Here is a 21,105-nt window from a genome sequence, read left to right on the forward strand (position 1 = left end):
GTAAGTTGAATTGTCAGTTTAAAGTTATACTTGCAGCAAAATTCTTATGATTATAAAGTATTTTACTGACTTTATTGAGCACATACTGATTTCATAAGCTATTTGACAGAAAGAAATGGAAAAGGAATATTGAATGTTGGAGTACATTAGGTAGCAGATACAGATTGACCTCATTTTTATAATGGATATAGTCAAAAAATGTACACAACTTCCTGAAACCCAGAGAATGATTTGAATGCCTTTTTTTACCAATGAAGGATCTAAATGGTATAAGCCTTAAAATGGTGACAAAGGGGACTATGGAAGAAGGGGAAAACAATACAAAAGGTGAATTATGTTATGGTGCACTACAGATCAATCCAAGTGTTAAAAATTGTTGTGCACAATGATCTTTTGTGGAGCACCCAAGACAATAACTATTAATCAAAACAAAAATCCACAAGTATCTGATTAAGGAAACCCTGAAAAATTACTTATATAACAGGTATCCCTTCATTGATGATTCTCAACCACTCACTCAATATTATAGACATTAAACCAATGGCTACAAGGTCAATTGAACCGTGGCGGAAAAATAGTTTCTGCCATCACTCTTAACAATCAAGCCAAGACAATTCTTATCAAAGATAGAATTTATGCATATCATCATACCCCATTCTTCTCAGCAAATATTTCACATGTTCTACCTGGTTTCCTACTCCTTTTACTTCAAATTCCTCAGTTTGTTTTGTATCAAAACAGCAGTGGGGCCACAAAACAGTCTAAACTTGACACTCTGCAGTGCATGCCACCTACTGATTTCCGTTAGAACACTTTACCTACATACACATTCAGTGTGCTATTTCCAACTTTATTTTCTTTTGGAAACCTATGCTGTGTTAATCTGATTTGCTATGAATTTATCCTTACATCCAAGTCTTGTCTGATCGCCTAATAGCTACCTATCAGACAATCCTTACATTTATGTTTTTCAAAGATCAAATCAAATAGATACGCTAATGACATATAGTAACTTCAATTACATTTCCAAAAACTGTATTAACAAGGTGATCATGCTCAGTTGTTGGCGGTTGCTTTCATTGAAAGAAAAGCGGGTTAAAGAAACAAGTGTACAAGTCCAGCCTCAAAAGAATATTGAATGTATTTAAGATTTAGGAGCAGTTGATAAAAGAGAGAGTACATACAACCTCAAAAGCTTATTTGGTGTAGCATGAGCAGCATGAAAATGAAATCCCATATGTAATAAATATACAGAAACTGAAACTCATAAACTGCTTACATATGGATACCAATAAGAAAGGTAACAGAGAAGCCTATAATGAGGAACGACAACTTTATCATGGATTTGAGATGGAAATGCTATGCAAATGGCCAATGAAAGCTGTCAGTTACAGGCCTGCCACGGAAGATCATTTCATTCATTCATTCATTCAATCAGCATTCTGTCCATTAAGAGAAACAAATTTGTAAGATGCCAAGACAAATAAACCAATCATGAAAAAACTAAATATAAGATTGAGTTTGTGGTGGCGGTGACTGACTTGATTAAGAGGATTATCAGGAGATTTCTTCCAAAGCTTCCAAATCATATCCTTGTATTGTGTGTAAGTGAGTCCCGGTTTCTCTTGCTTCAATATCGGAAGTTCTGTTTCTTCAAACGCCTGATAAATCAATGAGATCAAAATTAGGGTTCCATTAAGAAGTTCTGATAAATCAATGAAATCAAAATTAGGGTTTGATTAAGTAAAAGATTGATGATACCTTGAAGGAAGCCTTGAGGCGTTTCTCGGGATGCCTGTCAAGGGGTAAGTTGTTATCGATGCTCATCTTAGCGATGGCTTCGTCAAGAGTACTAGCTTCAATTATCGAATCATCGCGATTCGTGTTTGATACAAGCACCACTCTCTCGTACTCCTCCTCCGCGGCCGAGCGATTATTCGCTTCCGCGGCCTTCTTCTGAGCCAGAGCATGCTCCTCCTCGCGCCGCTTCCTTAGCTCCACCTCCGTCACCTTCGGTACAGGGATCGACACCCTGTTCGCCTTCTTGTCGGGCTTTTTAATCATTTTCTCGAGTTCTTTCTCCTCCAGCTCCGCCAATCGACGTACCTCCGCTCGCTTGGCCGCCGCCTCGGCCTTCTTATCCGCCTCTTCCTCCCTCTTCTTGGCGGCGCGTGGCTTTGAACTCTCAGCCTCTCGCCAGTATTGCTCCTCCTTCTCTCGAGTCTCCCGGTCCTTTTTCTCCGTTTCAGCGGCGCTTTTGCGAGCCCTTGCCACCTCGGCCTTAGAATTGACACCCATCTTTTTCGGCATCTTAACGCCTAGTGTAGTAGGGTTTGGGTGGTGAATTGGTATTTTCTTCTGCTTCTGCAACTGCACTTACAATTACGATTACAAGCAGTGAAATGGAAGAAAGAAACTGTCCACGCGTACACCACACGCATTCATCAATCCAACCCAAATCATCCATGGGCTTTGACCCGCTCCATCACTATTGCCCACTAACAACCCGCTCTCATCACTCATTTAACCATAGTAAATAAATATATCACCCGTCAATTATTTCAAGTAAATCTATCTATATATCTATAAGAATTAGATACATTAGAAAAGTTTCATATACTTAATTCTCCTTTGGTCAACACCTATTTATTTTTTACTAGAAGTGTTTAAAGGCCGATTTAGTTCACTTTCAAGAGAATTTAATATCAAAATTGATCAAAAATATATAAATTGGTTCTTATAAATAATTTATATTCAGAAATAGTGTTCTAACTCAGAAGCAGAAGCTTCAGAGGTTGTTGTTCCAAAAGTGTGTTTTAACTTCTGAGTTTCTAGTTTAGTTTTGTTAAGTTTAACCTAACTAGTGTAGGTTATCATTTTGCCTACGTGGTTTGTCTGTGTATATAAATCAAACGTGTAACATAATTTCATAACGCAATCAACAAAGTTTATCTAAAAAGTTAGTTAAAACTATTTTCCCTCTCTCTCTCATCTTCAACCTTGTGCACCAACAATTGGTATCTAGAGCTCCGGTTCGATTCACAAGGAAACACGAGTGTGCGATGAGACGTGTGTGATTGATTTAGCTTTTTGAATTTACTTTGACTTCATGATCGGAATCGTAACAGAATCACATTTATAGATTTTGCGGGATTGAGAAACACGAGTGTTTGGTGAGATATGTGTTTCAGTGCACAAAATCGAAGATGGCCGACGAAAACAGTAGCTTGAATACAAAACTTACAGTGTTTGATGGAAAGAATTGGAATCAGTGGTCGACTCGGATGCGTTTGTTGTTTGGAGCTCAAGATGTTCTTGATCTCATCAACAACGTTTATGTTCTGGTTACGGCGGATGCGACGAAAGCAGAGAGAAATGCGTAAAGAGAAACGAGAAAGAAAAATTAAAAGGCGTTTTTCTACATCCATTAGTGTGTGAATGCGAACTTCTTTGAGAAAATCGTTGATTCAACACGGCGAAGGCTGCGTGAGACACACTGGTACGGTGCTACGGTGGTGATGCATCAATGAAGAAGGTAAAACTTCAGTCTTTATGTAAACAGTATGAGAATCTCAACATGAAGGACAATGAGAATATACATGATTACATCTCTATAGTGGTTTTGATCACCAATGGGATGAAATCTTATGGAGAAACTTTGTCATAAGGGAAAGGAGAAGTTTGACAAGAAGAAGGTTTAATGCTATTGTTGTAAGAAGTTTGGTCACTTTGTTACTAACTGTTGGTCAAACAAGGAAAGGAAATCAAAAGAAGCAAACATAGCCAAAGGAGATTTTGGTGATAAACATGTGTTATTGATGGCTTCTGAATATGATGGTGCGTATTTGGTAGATTGGTGGTATATGGGCAATGAATGCTCAAATCACCTTACTAGAAACAAACAGTGGCTGATTGATTTTGACTTTAGAAAGAGGACAAATATCATATGTGTTGATGATAAATACCTCAATGTTGAAGGTATGTCAAAGTCAATGTGAAGAATGGTAAAATTGTTCTGATCAAGGATGTTTGGTATGTTCCTGGCATGAAGCGCAATCTGATGAGTGTAGGTCAGCTTATTGAGAAAGGTTTCTCAATTACTATGAAGAACAATCTCTTGAAGTTGTTTGATTCTGATCAGAAGTTGATTATACAATCTGAGCAGGAAAGCAACAGAACATTCAAGGTGAATGTGAAGACAACTGAAATTAAATGCCTTAGTGCACAAGGCACTGAAGGTAGGAGTGAATTATGGCACAAGAGATTGGGACATCTTAATTTCAGAAGCTTAGGGTACCTGAATTCTAAGAAGCTGGTATATGGCATTCCCAAGATTGTGAAGCCTAAGAAATCATGTGAGACATGCATGAAAGGCAAGCAACCTAGATTGAAATTTGCATTAGAAGTAGTCCTAATAGCAAAACATGCTTTTAGAGTAGTACATTATCATGTTTGCGGATCATTTGAAGTACATTCACTTGGAGGGAACACATATTTTATGTCATTTGTGGATGAGTTCACAAGAATAACATGAGTAACACTCATCAAGTTTAAGTATGAGGTGTTTGTTTCAAAAGTTCAATGTGAAGGCTGAAAAACAAAGTGGTCAGAAGCTGAAAGTTCTCAGAACTGATGGTGGAGGTGAGTATAACTCTACAAAGTTCATAAAGTTATGTGAGGAGAATCTAATTAAGCATGAGGTGACTACTTCATACACTCCTCAACACAATGGTCTTGCTCAAAGAAGAGATCAAACTTTGCTTGATATGACAAGAAGCATACTGAAGGAGAAGAAGTTGTCTCATACCTTATGGAGATAAGCTATTGCCAATTCAGCGTATAGGCGCAATGGGTGTCCAACTAAGAAGTTGAAGGAAATTGTTCCTTTTGAGAAGGGGATTGGAGAAGCAAAGTGTGAGCCATTTCAAGGTATTTAGTTCTGTTTGTTACAAATATGTTCTAGGTGCTACTAGAAAGAAGTTGGATGATAGAAGCAAAGTAATGTTGTTGATTGGGTACCACAGTACATGTGCGTATAAGCTTTATTATTTAGTCACTAATAGGGTTGAAGTCAGCAGAGACGTCATTGTAAAGGAATCAGAAGCATGGGATTGAAGTAAATTCGAGTTTAAGTTTTTAATAAAAATAAAGAAATATTTGTTTTATTATCTTTATATTAAAAATATTAATTAAAGGATGCATAGAACTTTTATTTCTTTTATCAAATTAAAAATAATAAAATAAAATAACAAATAAATTTACAAAAATAAAAAGAATTAGTTTTTTTATCTGTGTTTGTGATTTATTTTCTCTTATTTTATTCTTATTTATTTATGTTGTGTATTTATTTTCACTTTAGTATTATTTGCTATTATTATTATTATTATTATTATTATTATTATTATTATTATTATTATTATTATTATTATTATTATTATTATTATTATCATATTTTCTCTTCGATTGTAATTTGTATCTATTTGTTTCCTTGCCATTAGCTAGATAAAATAGTTAATTAAACAATAAATAAAACAAAAAAACAAAATTAACCCTTTTTAAGAATAAACAATAAAACACTTGGGCAATACCAAGTTCCATTTTAAAAATATTTGGTCAATATTAAGCCCCCACCATTTACATTCAAATCATTTTTCAAACCCTAAAACCACTTCAAACTTTTTTATAACCACAAATAAAAAGTTTGATCCAACGTCAAATTTCTTTTCTCAAGCAAGTAAAAAATGACAAACTATTAACAACTTCAACCATTTTCATAACAAAATTGGAAGAAAAAGACTACTTGGGTGAAAGGTTCAGTCATAGTCTCGAATACTATGCCCAAATTGTAAGAGTTTGCAAGTCATAAGCGTTTGTCTTCCCTTCAAAACACTTGTAAATATTCAAACCCTTTTCATAACAAAATTGCAAGAAAAAGACCACTTGGGTGAAAGGTCCAGTTGTAGTCCCGAGTATTATACCCGAGTTGTAAAAGCTTGCAAGTCATAAATCATCGTCTTTCAAACCAAAACGATATCAAACATATTTTGCCTCTTGACACAACTCTCAAATCTTTTTCACAAACGAAAGATATTTCGTCTCGAGATGATGAAAAATAAGGTTTCATCCACAAATGTGTGAGTTAAGATAAGTGATGTTTTCCGGTGAATGTTGAAATGTAGAAATCCATTCAATGTGATACAAACGCCAATTCCTCACCAGTTTTGGGTAAGTAATATTTTCTGTCGATTGCGACAAAATAAATTTCTCTAAAATCGATCGACAAACAACATTTTTCTATCCAAAACCACGTAGTCTTGAGTTCTTCATCGCACTCGAAGATACGTAGGAGCGAGATTCAAAGTCTAGTCAGACACCCTAATAAAAGATAAATATTTTGTCCTATTCTTTTTCCTTTCTTAATAACTCGAGAAGCCTAACATTTCTAAGAAAACAATAATGTGCATAACTAACTAAACGGTTCCCGTTAAGTACAACGGACGTGAGGGGTGCTAATACATTCCCCTTGCATAATCGACTTCTGAACCCTGATTTGGTTGCGGTGACCATAATCATAGTCATTCTTTTAGGGGGTTTTACCAATATTTTCTCTTTCCTTTTTTTGAGAATAAATAAAGTTCGGCGGCGACTCTGTTAGTCCATCCCGCGAGCGTGCAATTGCGTTTTACGAGGTTGTATTCTTTTTATGAGGTACGACAGTGAGTCTTGGAGCATTCCAAGGACCGACCTTGTCGGGACAACTCAAGCTTACCTCTTCATTTGATAATACTTCCTCACGCATCTTCAAGTCTACACATAGACACTGATAAATCATTAGGAGGTATTGTAGACAAAAATGACAAGAAAAAAAAGATAAACATGTTGGATACTTATAAAAAATGACCCCCTCTCCTCCTATGTATTAGCGTACACCGACAAGCGAGTTCCGATGATTCGTTTCAAATGTTTCCTTGAGGCCTCATCCCGAGGGACAACGCCTTTGTCATAACCCAATTATTTGAAGAAAATAATTAACGGTTTCTTCAGACAGAGTTCCTCCTAGGACATATCATCCTCTTTATATATGTATGGCTCATTCCCCCGTTAAAAAGTACTCTTGGCTCCAGAACTTACAAAATAAGACCGTACATTGGTATTCCAGTTCAGTCTATGACATAAATTTTTGCGTAGGCCTCTTTGTTGAAAGAAGTATCTAAAAATAGTCGATTTTGAAAATGTTTCACGCCATCAGAATACACTTCAAAATAACGGGTAACTTGCATTAATGTAATCAAACCCCGATCTTGCACATGATTCATAGCACTACATTGTACCTTGAAAAGATGAAAGAATGGTGACAAAGATGATTTTACTCCTCAATAGTCACACCAGTACTGTAAGACTTTGAAGAAAGCCCAACTCACAAGATTCAATTGCAAATGAGCAATCATCAGATGATTCATAACTTCAAATTTGAAATCATTGAAAGGTAACCAGAGATCTAAAATAAAAAAGTCGCACTCATAAAAAGGGATGACACATCCATATTCACTGCAAATCTTTTTTTCCTTCTTTAGGGATTAACACACCTTAGTCAGAAGAATAACCCACTTCAAGAAAAACTCTTTTGAGCCTACTTTCATGAGCGAAGATAGAAACAGTTTCTGAAATATCAGGGTCTACCCAAGCAACAATAATGTCTTCCTTTTCTTTTTGACGCATGGTAGAAACCACCTCTATTAGTTAAGATACTATTATGTTGCAAGGAATGCAAATGACAAAGGAGCAAGAGTTATGATCAAAGAAACCATAAACTATTCTAAAAAGTCATGTGATGTCTTACTGAAAGAAATGAAATAGGTACTATCAACAATCTATATTTTCTCAAAAAGACACTTGGGTACTCTAGTTCCCAAAGGTCATTATGATAAAGCAGGTGAAATGACACATAGAGTATGAGGTGTTAGGGAGTCTGGGACCCAATGTAACACCCCGATAATAATAAAATGATTATTTAAATTGAGTTAATAATATATTTATTAATTTAATTAGATAATTGGATTATTATTATTATTATTTTGGAATTATTGAATTGTTATTATTATTGGGATAATAATATAAAGTTGGAAAATATATAAGTGTGAAATAAGGAAAAAGAGTCTCATTTGGAAAAGAAAGTTTTCACGTGAAACAGAGAAGCGGCTGAGAAGAGGAAAAGGGCAAAGAGACAGAGCAAGAGGAAGAAGGTTGAAGAAGAGAAAAGCTTGGAGCTCAAAGATTTGCCGGATTAATCAGGTAAGGGGGGTTTATCGTCGTTTAATGGGTATTATAGATTAACATGTAATGGGTAGTGATAAACCGTTGAATTGACCCTAATTGGGATGTTTAATGCTGAAAAATTGTGTTGGATAAGTTGTGTAAAAACTGTAATTGAATCTGTAATTGGATGGGTAGTGATTGCCCGAACGTATAGCTTTTTACGGAATTGGAATCGGAGGTCCGGAAGCCCTCCAACGGCGGAAAATGCGGAGAATTCTGCATTCTGCTTCGTGTTAGCGCAGGAACAGCTTTCTGTCTTGCGTTAACCGGTTAACCCAGGGTGTTAACCGGTTAACACTGTTAAGAATTGTGATGTATGGCTGTTTTGCTTGCGTTAACCGGTTAACCCAGGGCGTTAACCGGTTAACACTGTTGTGATTTGTGAAAATTGCTGTTCTGTCTGCGTTAACCGGTTAACCCAGGGCGTTAACCGGTTAACACTGTTGAGTTTTGCCAGAAAGCGTGTTCTGTTTGCGTTAACCGGTTAACCCAGGGCGTTAACCGGTTAACACTGTTGAAAAGTGGAAAAATTACTATTTAAAATGTTGTGTACATGTTGATGGTTGGCCTATATCGGTGTATGATATAGTAGGGATCATTTCCCGCTGTTTTGAGCAGTATAGGTATTAGTAGAGTGTGCTAATACTGTGATTAATTATTTGATATGATGTTTTGATACATGTGTTGATGATGTATGATGGTATGCATAATGCTGTGAATGTATATGTTATGTATGCAATTGTGAATGGACTGTTTATGGCTTAGAGTGTGAGCATATGTCCATTGTGGATTATTGTTGATGATTTTGCATTGCTAGGTGATTTAGCGTGCATATTGTGGCCTTTATGGTGGTAGCTAATTCCCATGGTGAGGAATTAGTGAGTTAGTCATTATGGACTGTTGTTGATGTTTGCATGCTAGGTGAATTAGCGTGCATAGCATAGCCCTTGGGGTGGTAGCTAATTCCCATGGTGAGGAATTAGTGAGTGAGTCACTAGGTCTCAAATGAGTGGGACTAGTGGGCTTGGTAGCCGTGCCTGGATTTGGACGGTGAGGTTGAACTATATGTTCACGAATAGTCGGTACCGCATGCATGGAGTCTCATTGCATAATATATGTATGGCGTATAATATGAATGGATGTATTCCAATATTATACGTGTGTTTGTGTTAGTATTGAGTATGATGTTTGAGTTGATGTGCCGTTACTGAATGCGTGATGTGATTAGGGTGAATGAATGTGTTAAATTTACTTAACATGACATGATATTTTATAATGCTTATTATATCGATTGAGGAACTCACCCTTACAACTATTTTTCAGGTAACGAGCAATGAGTTGAGTAGAAGCTAATGCTTGGAGTCTAGTGTAGTCTCCTTAGTGGGTCATGCTCTGATAGATGTAACATCGGGAGGGAACATTTTAATTGTGTTGTTGATGATTGTTGAACCAGTTTACATGTAGTATGTTGCATGTCTTGAATGATCGATTTGATCTCTATCCGCTGCGTATTGTGCAATACTTTATGTTTTGAGTTAAATAATGAGCATGACTAAATATTATGGAAAATGGTGTGAAGTGATTGTGTGACACCCTTAATTGCATATTACTCTGATTGATATATATATATATATATATATATATATATATATATATATATATTGTTATTTAATTAAACATTTGGGGTATTTTATAAGGGTGTTACATTAGTGGTATCAGAGCATAGTCGGTCGAGTCGAGTCGTAATTATTCTGTTTCCCTGTACGGGATAGGTGTTGTGTAACCCTATCAGTACTTATTGTTTTAGCTTGTTGGGTTTCAGAATAGAGATGGCTGGAAGAGGTAGAGATGATGCTGCGATTGCTGAGGCTCTGGGTATGCTAGCTGGAGTACTTGGAGGGAATCCGAATGTTGTGGGAATGGGAGCTGCTCGTCAACTGAGTGAGTTCCAGAAGAACAATCCTCCAATGTTTAAGGGAGCATACGATCCAGATGGCGCTCAGAAGTGGTTGAAGGAGATCGAGAGGATCTTCCGAGTGACTGAGTGTGCCGATAACCAGAAGGTCAGGTTTGGTACGCATATGCTGTCAGAGGAAGCAGATGATTGGTGGGTTGCTACCCGCACTGAGTTGGAAGCTGCTGGGAATGCTGAGATCACTTGGGCGGTGTTCAGAGAGAGATTCCTGAGGAAGTACTTTCCGGAGGATGTTAGAGGAAAGAAAGAGATAGAGTTCTTGGAATTGAAGCAGGGTAACAGGTCTGTTACTGAGTATGCTGCTAAGTTCACAGAGCTGTCGAAGTATTACACTCCCTATAATGAGGCTGCTGGAGAATTTTCGAAATGTGTGAAGTTTGAGAACGGGTTACGTCCCGAGATCAAGCAGGCTATTGGATATCAGCGGATCAGAGTGTTCTCTGACTTGGTTGACTGTTGCAGGATTTTCGAACAGGATACCAAGGCCAGAGCGGAGAGCTATCAGCAGAGGGTTGATAGGAAAGTCAAGAATCAGAATGATCGTGGAAAACCGTATGCAGCTGGCAAAGGTTTTCAGAGACAGAGTGGGATGAGGAGACCTAGTGGGGGAGACTCCAGTGCACCTGCTAAGTGTTACAGATGTGGTCAGGCTGGACATCGTATCCATGAGTGTACCAGTAATGAGAAGAAGTGTTTTAAGTGTGGAAAAGGTGGTCATTTGGCTGCAGAGTGCCGGTTGAAGACTGTGACTTGCTTCAACTGTGGAGAGGTGGGTCATATCAGCCCACAGTGTCCTAAGCCGAAGAATGAGAATCAGTCGGGAGGCAAGGTCTTTGCTTTATCGGGTTCTGAGACTTTTGCAGATGATCGGTTGATCCGAGGTACGTGTTATATTAATGGCTTTCCTCTTGTAGCTATTATTGACACAGGTGCGACTCATTCCTTCATATCTTTGGATTGTGCTGTGAAACTTAAGTTAGAGATATCTGAGATGCATGGTAGTATGGTGATTGATACTCCTGCAAAAGGTTCAGTGACTACTACTTCAGTTTGTTTGAATTGTCCTTTGAGTATTTTTGGTAGAGACTTTGGGATGGACCTTGTGTGTCTTCCACTAGTGCAGGTTGATGTTATCCTGGGTATGAACTGGTTGGTGTTTAACCGAGTTTATATCAACTGTTTTGATAAGACTGTGATCTTTCCTGAGATTGAGGAAGGAAAGAGTTTGTTTCTATCAGCAAAGCAAGTGAATGAGGCAGTAGCAGATGGGGCAGAGTTGTTTATGCTGTTAGCGACTTTGGAGGCTAAAGATAAACTGGTGATTTGCGATCTACCCGTGGTGTGTGATTTTCCTGATGTGTTTCCTGAAGAAGTGAATGAATTACCGCCAGAGCGTGAAGTTGAGTTCTCGATTGATTTGGTACCTGGTACTAGGCCAATATCGATGGCTCCGTACCGTATGTCTGCTGTTGAGCTAACTGAATTGAAGAGTCAGTTGGAAGACCTGTTGGATAAGAAATTTATTCGTCCGAGTGTGTCACCGTGGGGTGCACCAGTGTTATTGGTTAAGAAGAAAGAAGGTACTATGAGATTGTGTGTGGACTATAGGCAACTGAATAAAGTGACGATCAAGAATCGGTATCCTTTGCCGAGGATTGATGATTTGATGGATCAGTTGGTTGGTGCGAGTGTGTTCAGCAAAATAGATTTGAGATCGGGGTATCATCAGATACGTGTGAAAACTGAGGATATTCAGAAGACTGCTTTTAGAACAAGGTATGGACACTATGAGTATTTTGTAATGCCTTTTGGTGTGACTAATGCGCCTGGAGTATTTATGGAGTATATGAATAGGATTTTCCATCCGTACCTAGACAAGTTTGTTGTGGTATTTATTGACGATATTTTGGTGTATTCGAAATCCGAAGAAGAGCATGCTGAACATTTGAGAGTGGTTTTAGGAGTTCTACGAGAAAAGAAGTTATTTGCTAAACTCTCTAAGTGTGAATTTTGGTTAGAAGAGGTTAGTTTTCTTGGTCATGTGATTTCAAGAAGTGGTGTTGCTGTTGATCCTTCTAAGATAGAAGCGGTATCTAAGTGGGAAGCTCCGAAGTCTGTTGCTGAGATTCGAAGTTTCCTTGGGTTGGCTGGTTATTATAGGAAGTTCATTGAGGGATTTTCTAAGTTGGCGTTACCGTTGACGATGTTGACTAGAAAGGGGCAAGCGTTTGTTTGGGACTCAAAATGTGAAGAAGGTTTCCAAGAGTTAAAGAGAAGGTTAACTACTGCTCCTATTCTGATATTACCGAGTTCGTCGGAATCATTTGAGGTTTACTGTGATGCTTCATTGTTGGGTTTGGGTGGTGTGTTGATGCAGAATAAGCAGGTTATAGCTTATGCTTCGAGACAGCTGAGGGTTCATGAGAGGAACTATCCGACGCACGATTTAGAATTGGCAGCTGTGGTATTTGTTCTGAAGTTATGGAGGCATTACTTGTACGGGTCAAGATTTGAGGTTTTCAGTGACCATAAAAGTTTAAAGTATTTGTTTGATCAGAAAGAGCTGAATATGAGACAGAGGAGATGGTTAGAGTTTCTGAAGGATTATGACTTTGGGTTGAATTACCATCCGGGTAAAGCAAACGTAGTGGCTGATGCATTGAGTCGGAAATCATTGCATATGTCTATGTTAATGGTTAAGGAATTGGATTTGATTGAGCAGTTTAGAGACTTGAGTTTGGTGTGTGAGAGTACTCACAATAGTGTTAAATTGGGAATGTTGAAGTTAACGAGTGGTATTCTGGATGAGATTAGAGAGGGTCAGAAATCCGATGTGCTTTTGGTTGATAAGTTGACTCTAGTGAATCAAGGTCAAGGTGGTGAATTCAGAGTTGATGAGAATGGTGTTTTGAAATTTGGGAATCGGGTGTGTATTCCGGATGTTGCCGAACTTAAGAAGAGTATTCTTGAGGAAGGACATCGTAGTGGCCTGAGTATTCATCCTGGAGCTACGAAGATGTATCATGATTTGAAAAAGTTATTTTGGTGGCCGGGAATGAAAAGAGAAATTGCGAGTTTTGTTTATTCCTGTTTGACTTGTCAGAAGTCGAAGATTGAGCATCAGAAGCCGTCTGGGCTAATGCAACCGTTGGCTATTCCAGAGTGGAAGTGGGATAGTATCAGTATGGATTTTGTTTCTGGTTTACCGAGGACAATTAAGAATTTTGAAGCTATTTGGGTGATTGTTGACAGATTGACAAAATCGGCTCATTTCATTCCGATCAGAATGGATTATCCGTTAGAGAGATTAGCCGAGTTGTATATTGAGAAGATTGTAAGTTTGCATGGTATTCCGTCGAGTATCGTTTCGGACAGAGATCCTAGATTTACATCGAAGTTCTGGGAAGGTTTGCAGAGGGCTTTGGGAACTAAGCTGAGATTGAGTTCTGCATATCATCCGCAGACTGATGGTCAGACTGAGAGGACGATTCAGTCACTAGAGGATCTTTTGAGGGTTTGTGTTTTGGAAAAGGGAGGTGCTTGGGATTGTTATTTGCCTTTGATTGAGTTTACCTACAACAATAGTTTTCATTCGAGCATTGGTATGACACCGTTTGAAGCTTTGTATGGTAGGAGATGTCGGACACCTTTGTGTTGGTATGAGTCCGGTGAGAGTGTTGTGGTTGGACCGGAGATTGTTCAACAAACTACGGAAAAGATTAAGATGATTCAGGAGAAGATGAGAATTGCTCAGAGTCGTCAGAAGAGTTATCATGACAAGAGGAGGAAGTCACTTGAGTTTCAAGAGGGAGATCATGTGTTTCTTCGTGTTACTCCGATAACTGGGGTTGGTCGAGCTTTGAAGTCGAAGAAGTTGACACCTCGATTTATTGGTCCTTATCAGATTTTGGAGAGGATAGGGGAGGTAGCCTATCGTATCGCTTTACCGCCGTCACTTGCGAATCTGCATGAGGTTTTTCATGTGTCTCAGTTGAGGAGGTACATTCATGATCCGTCGCATGTAGTCCAAGTAGATGATGTACAGGTGAGAGATAACCTGACTGTTGAAACATCGCCTATGAGGATCGAGGATCGAGAGTTGAAGCAGTTGCGGGGTAAAGAGATTGCCTTGGTAAAGGTAGCTTGGGGAGGACCAGCAGGTGGCAATGTGACTTGGGAACTGGAGAGTCAGATGAAGGAGTCTTATCCAGAGTTATTCGCTTGAGGTATGTTTTCGAGGACGAAAACTCTTTTAGTGGGGAAGAGTTGTAACACCCCGATAATAATAAAATGATTATTTAAATTGAGTTAATAATATATTTATTAATTTAATTAGATAATTGGATTATTATTATTATTTTGGAATTATTGAATTGTTATTATTATTGGGATAATAATATAAAGTTGGAAAATATATAAGTGTGAAATAAGGAAAAAGAGTCTCATTTGGAAAAGAAAGTTTTCACGTGAAACAGAGAAGCGGCTGAGAAGAGGAAAAGGGCAAAGAGACAGAGCAAGAGGAAGAAGGTTGAAGAAGAGAAAAGCTTGGAGCTCAAAGATTTGCCGGATTAATCAGGTAAGGGGGGTTTATCGTCGTTTAATGGGTATTATAGATTAACATGTAATGGGTAGTGATAAACCGTTGAATTGACCCTAATTGGGATGTTTAATGCTGAAAAATTGTGTTGGATAAGTTGTGTAAAAACTGTAATTGAATCTGTAATTGGATGGGTAGTGATTGCCCGAACGTATAGCTTTTTACGGAATTGGAATCGGAGGTCCGGAAGCCCTCCAACGGCGGAAAATGCGGAGAATTCTGCATTCTGCTTCGTGTTAGCGCAGGAACAGCTTTCTGTCTTGCGTTAACCGGTTAACCCAGGGTGTTAACCGGTTAACACTGTTAAGAATTGTGATGTATGGCTGTTTTGCTTGCGTTAACCGGTTAACCCAGGGCGTTAACCGGTTAACACTGTTGTGATTTGTGAAAATTGCTGTTCTGTCTGCGTTAACCGGTTAACCCAGGGCGTTAACCGGTTAACACTGTTGAGTTTTGCCAGAAAGCGTGTTCTGTTTGCGTTAACCGGTTAACCCAGGGCGTTAACCGGTTAACACTGTTGAAAAGTGGAAAAATTACTATTTAAAATGTTGTGTACATGTTGATGGTTGGCCTATATCGGTGTATGATATAGTAGGGATCATTTCCCGCTGTTTTGAGCAGTATAGGTATTAGTAGAGTGTGCTAATACTGTGATTAATTATTTGATATGATGTTTTGATACATGTGTTGATGATGTATGATGGTATGCATAATGCTGTGAATGTATATGTTATGTATGCAATTGTGAATGGACTGTTTATGGCTTAGAGTGTGAGCATATGTCCATTGTGGATTATTGTTGATGATTTTGCATTGCTAGGTGATTTAGCGTGCATATTGTGGCCTTTATGGTGGTAGCTAATTCCCATGGTGAGGAATTAGTGAGTTAGTCATTATGGACTGTTGTTGATGTTTGCATGCTAGGTGAATTAGCGTGCATAGCATAGCCCTTGGGGTGGTAGCTAATTCCCATGGTGAGGAATTAGTGAGTGAGTCACTAGGTCTCAAATGAGTGGGACTAGTGGGCTTGGTAGCCGTGCCTGGATTTGGACGGTGAGGTTGAACTATATGTTCACGAATAGTCGGTACCGCATGCATGGAGTCTCATTGCATAATATATGTATGGCGTATAATATGAATGGATGTATTCCAATATTATACGTGTGTTTGTGTTAGTATTGAGTATGATGTTTGAGTTGATGTGCCGTTACTGAATGCGTGATGTGATTAGGGTGAATGAATGTGTTAAATTTACTTAACATGACATGATATTTTATAATGCTTATTATATCGATTGAGGAACTCACCCTTACAACTATTTTTCAGGTAACGAGCAATGAGTTGAGTAGAAGCTAATGCTTGGAGTCTAGTGTAGTCTCCTTAGTGGGTCATGCTCTGATAGATGTAACATCGGGAGGGAACATTTTAATTGTGTTGTTGATGATTGTTGAACCAGTTTACATGTAGTATGTTGCATGTCTTGAATGATCGATTTGATCTCTATCCGCTGCGTATTGTGCAATACTTTATGTTTTGAGTTAAATAATGAGCATGACTAAATATTATGGAAAATGGTGTGAAGTGATTGTGTGACACCCTTAATTGCATATTACTCTGATTGATATATATATATATATATATATTGTTATTTAATTAAACATTTGGGGTATTTTAGAAGGGTGTTACACCCAACACAAGGCACATTTAAGGCGCGAATCCCCCATGACAATGACACCACGTCGTGACTTTTCACTAAAGTCGGGCAACGATCGACAAAAGAGGACAATTGCAGCAAAGCCCCATACAAAGCAGAGGCATGGTCTAGGGGGTAACTACTTTGGGTCGGCTAGAAGGCCTAATAATTATTGCCCAGAGAGCATAACTATCCACCGTCTCACATGTACAGCAAGTGTGATATCCTAGTCAAGAATGCAGGTGATTTTAATCAAAGATCAATCAAACGAATCTTCGCATTCCTTGCCAATAAATTAACATGATATAACATTTGTACTATATATACGAGAGAGAGAGAGAGAGAGAGAGAGAGAGAGAGAGAGAGAGAGAGAGAGAGATATGTGTGTCATTTCTCATGCACCTTTTGAATTTAAATCTCATGCACTCATTTTACTGTCATACTGATTTGAGTGTTGAAGTGTTAACCTCGCAGATCAACCAATCTTCTACTGTATTGGAAATTCAAGTCTACTCTTGCGATCCAATTACCAATTAGTTATGATTTTCGCGCGAAACACTTTATCAATTTTAATCTATGTTGTTAAGTTAACTTAAACTTTTTAATTACTTATAATATGTTTGAAATATTATTAAAAAATTCCATCAATTTTAAATTTAATTTATAAGTTCATATTTATGTTATTTTTATCTTGAACATGTGACATTTAAGCAATTTGCATTTAAAATAATATTTTATAAAAAAATTTTAAAAAATTGTGAATTTTTTAAATATATTTTTATGAGCACTTCTTATTACAGTCTTTAAATATTTATAAAGAAATGTTAAAAAAAATTAGTCGTTGAAGAATAATTAAAAATATTTGGTTTGAAACTAAAATTGGTTGGTTACAAAATTGAATAGAGAAAAAAAATGACAAAGAACTGAATACGAATTATTATAATTTTATAGGGGTGTTAATAAATAAAAACAAGATTGTATCTGTTGTTTATTTATAGAAAGAGAAAATAAACAAGTGGAGGAAGGTGTGAGCAGTGATGTTTGTTTGTGGAGCAAAATGTGTCTCTCACTCTCCTCCTCTTCCATTTCCATCCAGATGCTTAAACTCAAACCTTTCTTCTTCTTCCAACAACTACCGACCCGCTGTTATTCTCCCGGTTAGTCTATCGCTCTCTTTCTCTCTATGCATTCGTTTTGACGCTGATACTATTATTAATGTTTGGTTTTCTTCAATCAGGGATTAGGGAACAATTCAGGTGACTACCAGAAACTGGAGGCAACGCTGAACGATAAGTACGGCGTGTCCACTGTGGTGGCTAAGGTATCGAGACTTGACTGGTTCCGAAATGCTGCTGGCTTGATTGATCCCAATTACTGGCGTGGCACTCTTCAACCAAGCCCTGTCCTCGATTGGTATTTGAAAAGAGTCGATGATGCTGTCGAAGAGGCGAAGGAGTTAGCACCACCAGGTTCCACTTTATCGTTGATTGGCCACTCAGCAGGAGGGTGGCTTGCACGCCTCTATATGGAACAATTTGGAGTCTCCAATATATCCTTGTTATTAACTCTCGGTACCCCTCACCTGTTAGTAACTAACCAATTACTATTCTATTAATAACACTAACTCTATTCAATTAACTAATTAATGGTTGTTTTGTTTCAGGCCAGCTCCAAAAGGTGTCTCTGGTGTTATAGATCAAACCAGGGGTCTTCTTGATTATGTTGAACAATATTGCTCTAAACCTGTTTACACTCCCGAACTCAAATATGTATGTATAGCAGGAAGGTATATTGAAGGGGCTCCACTTTTTGGCAATTCTAATCCAACTCTTGAGCCTGTAATTCCTACTAATGGTTCTCAGATACTTCCTGAGGTTGCTACTGTTATGGAGGCTGCAAGCACTTCTTCTCCGAACATAACATTTCGTGCTCGCTTTGTTGGACAAGGATACAAGCAGGTGAGTGAATGTACTTGTTTTATTGAAGTGTTAGAATTTTACAGATGCAACAATTATGGAGATGATGTTGTGCACAGGTTTGTGGGAGAGCAGAAGTATGGGGCGATGGTGTTGTGCCACAAGTATCAGCACACCTTGAGGGTGCACTTAACATTTGTCTGGATGGAGTTTATCACTCACCAGTTGGTTCAGATGATGCAACTAGACCATGGTATGGTTCTCCTCATGTCCTGGAACAATGGATACAACATCTCTTTAATTAGCTTCAACTAGACCATTATAGAAAATATTTTTCATTATTTCATTCTTCTTCTATTCATGGCTTTGTTTAATTTATTACAAACCCATATTGTCTTACTCTTGTGTTCATTAATGACTGGAGTTCAAAAATGAAGCAATGTTGAATTTCAAACAAATTCCATCCAACACAATTAGAACTTCAACACATACTTCATTTATCAATATCTATCTTTTGTGTCTTTTATTTTTATGAATTTTATAGCATGAGAATTATTTTACAAGAAAATATATTCTATTTTAAATTTCAGATTGAGGAGAAAGTTTTCTAGTTAGAGGTTCAACTGTTAGCTTTTATCTTGTTACCAAACATAGGCATAGAATGAGTTCTTATATATCGAAACAGAGTATCATTTTAGAGGTTCAACTATATTTATTTTAAAGTCATTAATTTGATTTAACAGAATACTTTTTTTTTAGATGTTAGTATAAAGTATATCTCTTAAACTCTTATATTTTCTTTTTATTTAGCTTTCAAACCCTGTATAGTGATTTTAATGTTTGATATGTATTCATTTTTTTTAATGCAGTATATTATATATAATCTCTTTTAAATTTTAATATAAATTTAATCCAAAAACACTTTAAAAAGATAATTAGAGTCTTTTTAAACTATGGATCCAAAACTTTTATCAAGTGGAGACTAAAAATAGGGTATATATTTTGATTGAGAAAAATATTACAAAATGTTAAAAATACATAATTATCACATAAAAAAACATCAAAATACATATAAGCTTACAATTATTCTCTCGAGTTTTCATATTTTAAAAAGTTCAATGATTTTTTGATTGTTCACTACTAGTTCTCATATTTTAAAAATATTCAATGATTTTTTTAATTTTTTTTACTAGTTCTCATATTTTTTATAAATGTTTAATGATTTTCTTTCGATGTCCTCCACGAGTTCCCTTGTTTTTAAAATGTTGAATGGTTTCTTTTATTGTTCACGTTATCAAGTAGGTCAATCTCTATATTTATAACAAAATAATCATTTAAATTGTAATAATTGCAATTGTTATTAAGCATAACATCAATATTAACTCTTATTTTTATTTGAGATATCACTCTATTTTTATTTGAGAAATAAAATCTTTATTTTAATCAACATTTAAAAAAAATTGTTTTATATATAAAATTTAAAATGAATAATTTATTTTATATAATGTTAAATAATTTGTATTTTAATGTATACTATTCATTTGCATTGCATAAATTTTATTTAATATATTTTATTATGAATTAATTATTTAATATATTTCATTGAGGGTTTTAGGTTGACAAACCAATCTTCCCTTCCAAACATGTGTGATGAGCGTCCTGAGTCTAAGTACCACTGATCCTTGAATCTCTCTCCATCTCTTGTTGTAACCATCAACAATGTCTCTTCTTCTTCATGTTTCACCAGTTTTGCATAAGTTTCTTGATTCTTCTGCTTTTCTGGATAATCACTAGAATAATAACCACACCTTTGACAATTGTAACACTGAATGTGACTATTGTATGGCTTTTGACCACCACGTCTTCCTCTACCTGCAACACCACCTCTTTGGTTGTGTTGGCTCCAGGGTTTTCTCTGATTCGACCAGTTTCCTTCTTGTTGATTTCGACCAGTCGAATTGTTGTAACCTCCTCTGCCTTGACTTTCCTGTAACTCTTTCAGTCATTCTTTGTTCATGAGATTCAAGCGTCCCTTGAAGCTCTTCTTTTGTCAGTTTTGACAAATCTTTCGACTCTTCTATGGCTACTACCACGTGGTCGAACTTTGGAGCCAATGACCTCAAGATCTTTCCAACAACAGATCTTGATGTCAATACTTCTCCACATACCTTCATTTGATTCACCAGTTTCGTAACCTTGGTGAAGAAATCAGTTATGCTTTCATTGTCTTCCATCTGAAGCAATTCATACGTTCTTTTGTGAGTTTACAATCTCACCTCTTTCACCTTCTCCGCGCCTCCAAACGATTTCTCTAGAATTTCTCATGCTTCTTTCACTGCTCTACATCACTAACCTTTTCAAAGTTATCTGCATCAACATATTGATGGATTATAAAGAGAGCTTTATAATCTTTCTTCTTCAATTCTTTATGTGCAACCTTTTCTTATCTGTCGCATCTTCTGCAAGCGTTGCTACTCCTTCCTTCACAAGATCCCAAAGATCTTGATAACAGAACACAACCTTTATCTGCTTGCACCAATTATCATAATTGTTGTTCTTGAGAATTAGAAGATTTGTTGGAAAATGCCTATTTGGATGATTCGTTGCC

The 21,105-nt window shown here is 37.1% G+C and overlaps 2 protein-coding genes across 2 annotated transcripts; one reads left to right on the forward strand and one right to left on the reverse strand.

Moving 5' to 3' along the window:
- Nucleotides 1-1,123: 1,123 nt before the first annotated feature.
- On the reverse strand, nucleotides 1,124-2,414 carry LOC127083748 (uncharacterized). The gene is made up of 3 exons (XM_051024082.1): nucleotides 1,762-2,414; nucleotides 1,542-1,661; nucleotides 1,124-1,442 (listed from the first exon to the last, which is right to left on the reverse strand). The coding sequence occupies exons 1-3, from the start codon at nucleotides 2,308-2,310 to the stop codon at nucleotides 1,431-1,433; spliced, it is 681 nt and encodes a 226-aa protein (XP_050880039.1). The 5' UTR covers nucleotides 2,311-2,414; the 3' UTR covers nucleotides 1,124-1,430.
- A 15,149-nt stretch (nucleotides 2,415-17,563) lies between these two features.
- On the forward strand, nucleotides 17,564-18,955 carry LOC127085269 (uncharacterized). Its single transcript, XM_051025800.1, has 4 exons — nucleotides 17,564-17,738; nucleotides 17,819-18,165; nucleotides 18,245-18,539; nucleotides 18,617-18,955. The coding sequence occupies exons 1-4, from the start codon at nucleotides 17,619-17,621 to the stop codon at nucleotides 18,800-18,802; spliced, it is 948 nt and encodes a 315-aa protein (XP_050881757.1). The 5' UTR covers nucleotides 17,564-17,618; the 3' UTR covers nucleotides 18,803-18,955.
- Nucleotides 18,956-21,105: the final 2,150 nt, after the last annotated feature.

This window comes from Lathyrus oleraceus, chromosome 5, assembly GCF_024323335.1.
Source record: "Lathyrus oleraceus cultivar Zhongwan6 chromosome 5, CAAS_Psat_ZW6_1.0, whole genome shotgun sequence".
Taxonomy (NCBI): domain Eukaryota; kingdom Viridiplantae; phylum Streptophyta; class Magnoliopsida; order Fabales; family Fabaceae; genus Lathyrus; species Lathyrus oleraceus.

Coding starts and splice junctions, on each gene's coding strand:
- LOC127085269 (XM_051025800.1), top strand. CDS start 17,619: ATGTTTGTTTGTGGAGCAAAATGTGTCTCTCACTCTCCTCCTCTTCCA. Junction 18,166..18,244: donor ACTCTCGGTACCCCTCACCT/GTTAGTAACTAA, acceptor GTTTTGTTTCAG/GCCAGCTCCAAAAGGTGTCT. Junction 18,540..18,616: donor TTGGACAAGGATACAAGCAG/GTGAGTGAATGT, acceptor TGTTGTGCACAG/GTTTGTGGGAGAGCAGAAGT.
- LOC127083748 (XM_051024082.1), bottom strand. CDS start 2,310: ATGCCGAAAAAGATGGGTGTCAATTCTAAGGCCGAGGTGGCAAGGGCT. Junction 1,662..1,761: donor GCCTCAAGGCTTCCTTCAAG/GTATCATCAATC, acceptor TTGATTTATCAG/GCGTTTGAAGAAACAGAACT.